Below are 344 nucleotides of genomic sequence, written 5' to 3' on the forward strand. Positions count from 1 at the left end.
GCCTCCTGCGTCGGGGAACACACCCACGTGGGTCCCCCCCTCTCACGCCACCCCTCCTGTTCCTCTGGCCAGGTGCAAGGTGGGGCACGTGCAGGAGATCCTGACGGGGAACCCCGCGGTGCTGCGGCTGGTGGTGCGGTTCTACCGCAGCGCCCGGGGGCACAGCGCCCTGCGGCAGATCCTGGCTGCCCCCGTGCAGGACGTCCTGCAGGACAGGACCCTCCGCGTCCGCACCGACCCCCTGGACATCTACAAGGCCTGGGTCAACCAGAGCGAGTCGCAGAGCGGGCAGAGAAGGTCAGGCCCTGGGGGGGGGGGGGGGGGGGGCGGCACAGACCCAGCGG

General features: G+C 72.4%; 1 protein-coding gene across 1 annotated transcript in view; it reads left to right on the forward strand.

Moving 5' to 3' along the window:
• Positions 1-344, forward strand: part of LOC103775758 (ras GTPase-activating-like protein IQGAP3) — a gene marked incomplete at both ends in the record, with an annotated part of 5216 nt that overhangs the window by 2745 nt on the left and 2127 nt on the right. The window contains one exon of the mRNA XM_008943232.1: positions 73-297. Within this exon, the coding sequence (XP_008941480.1) occupies positions 73-297 (225 nt within the window). The remainder of the gene's footprint in view (positions 1-72; positions 298-344) is intronic.

Source organism: Merops nubicus, unplaced genomic scaffold (genome assembly GCF_000691845.1).
Source record: "Merops nubicus isolate BGI_N331 unplaced genomic scaffold, ASM69184v1 scaffold35306, whole genome shotgun sequence".
Taxonomy (NCBI): domain Eukaryota; kingdom Metazoa; phylum Chordata; class Aves; order Coraciiformes; family Meropidae; genus Merops; species Merops nubicus.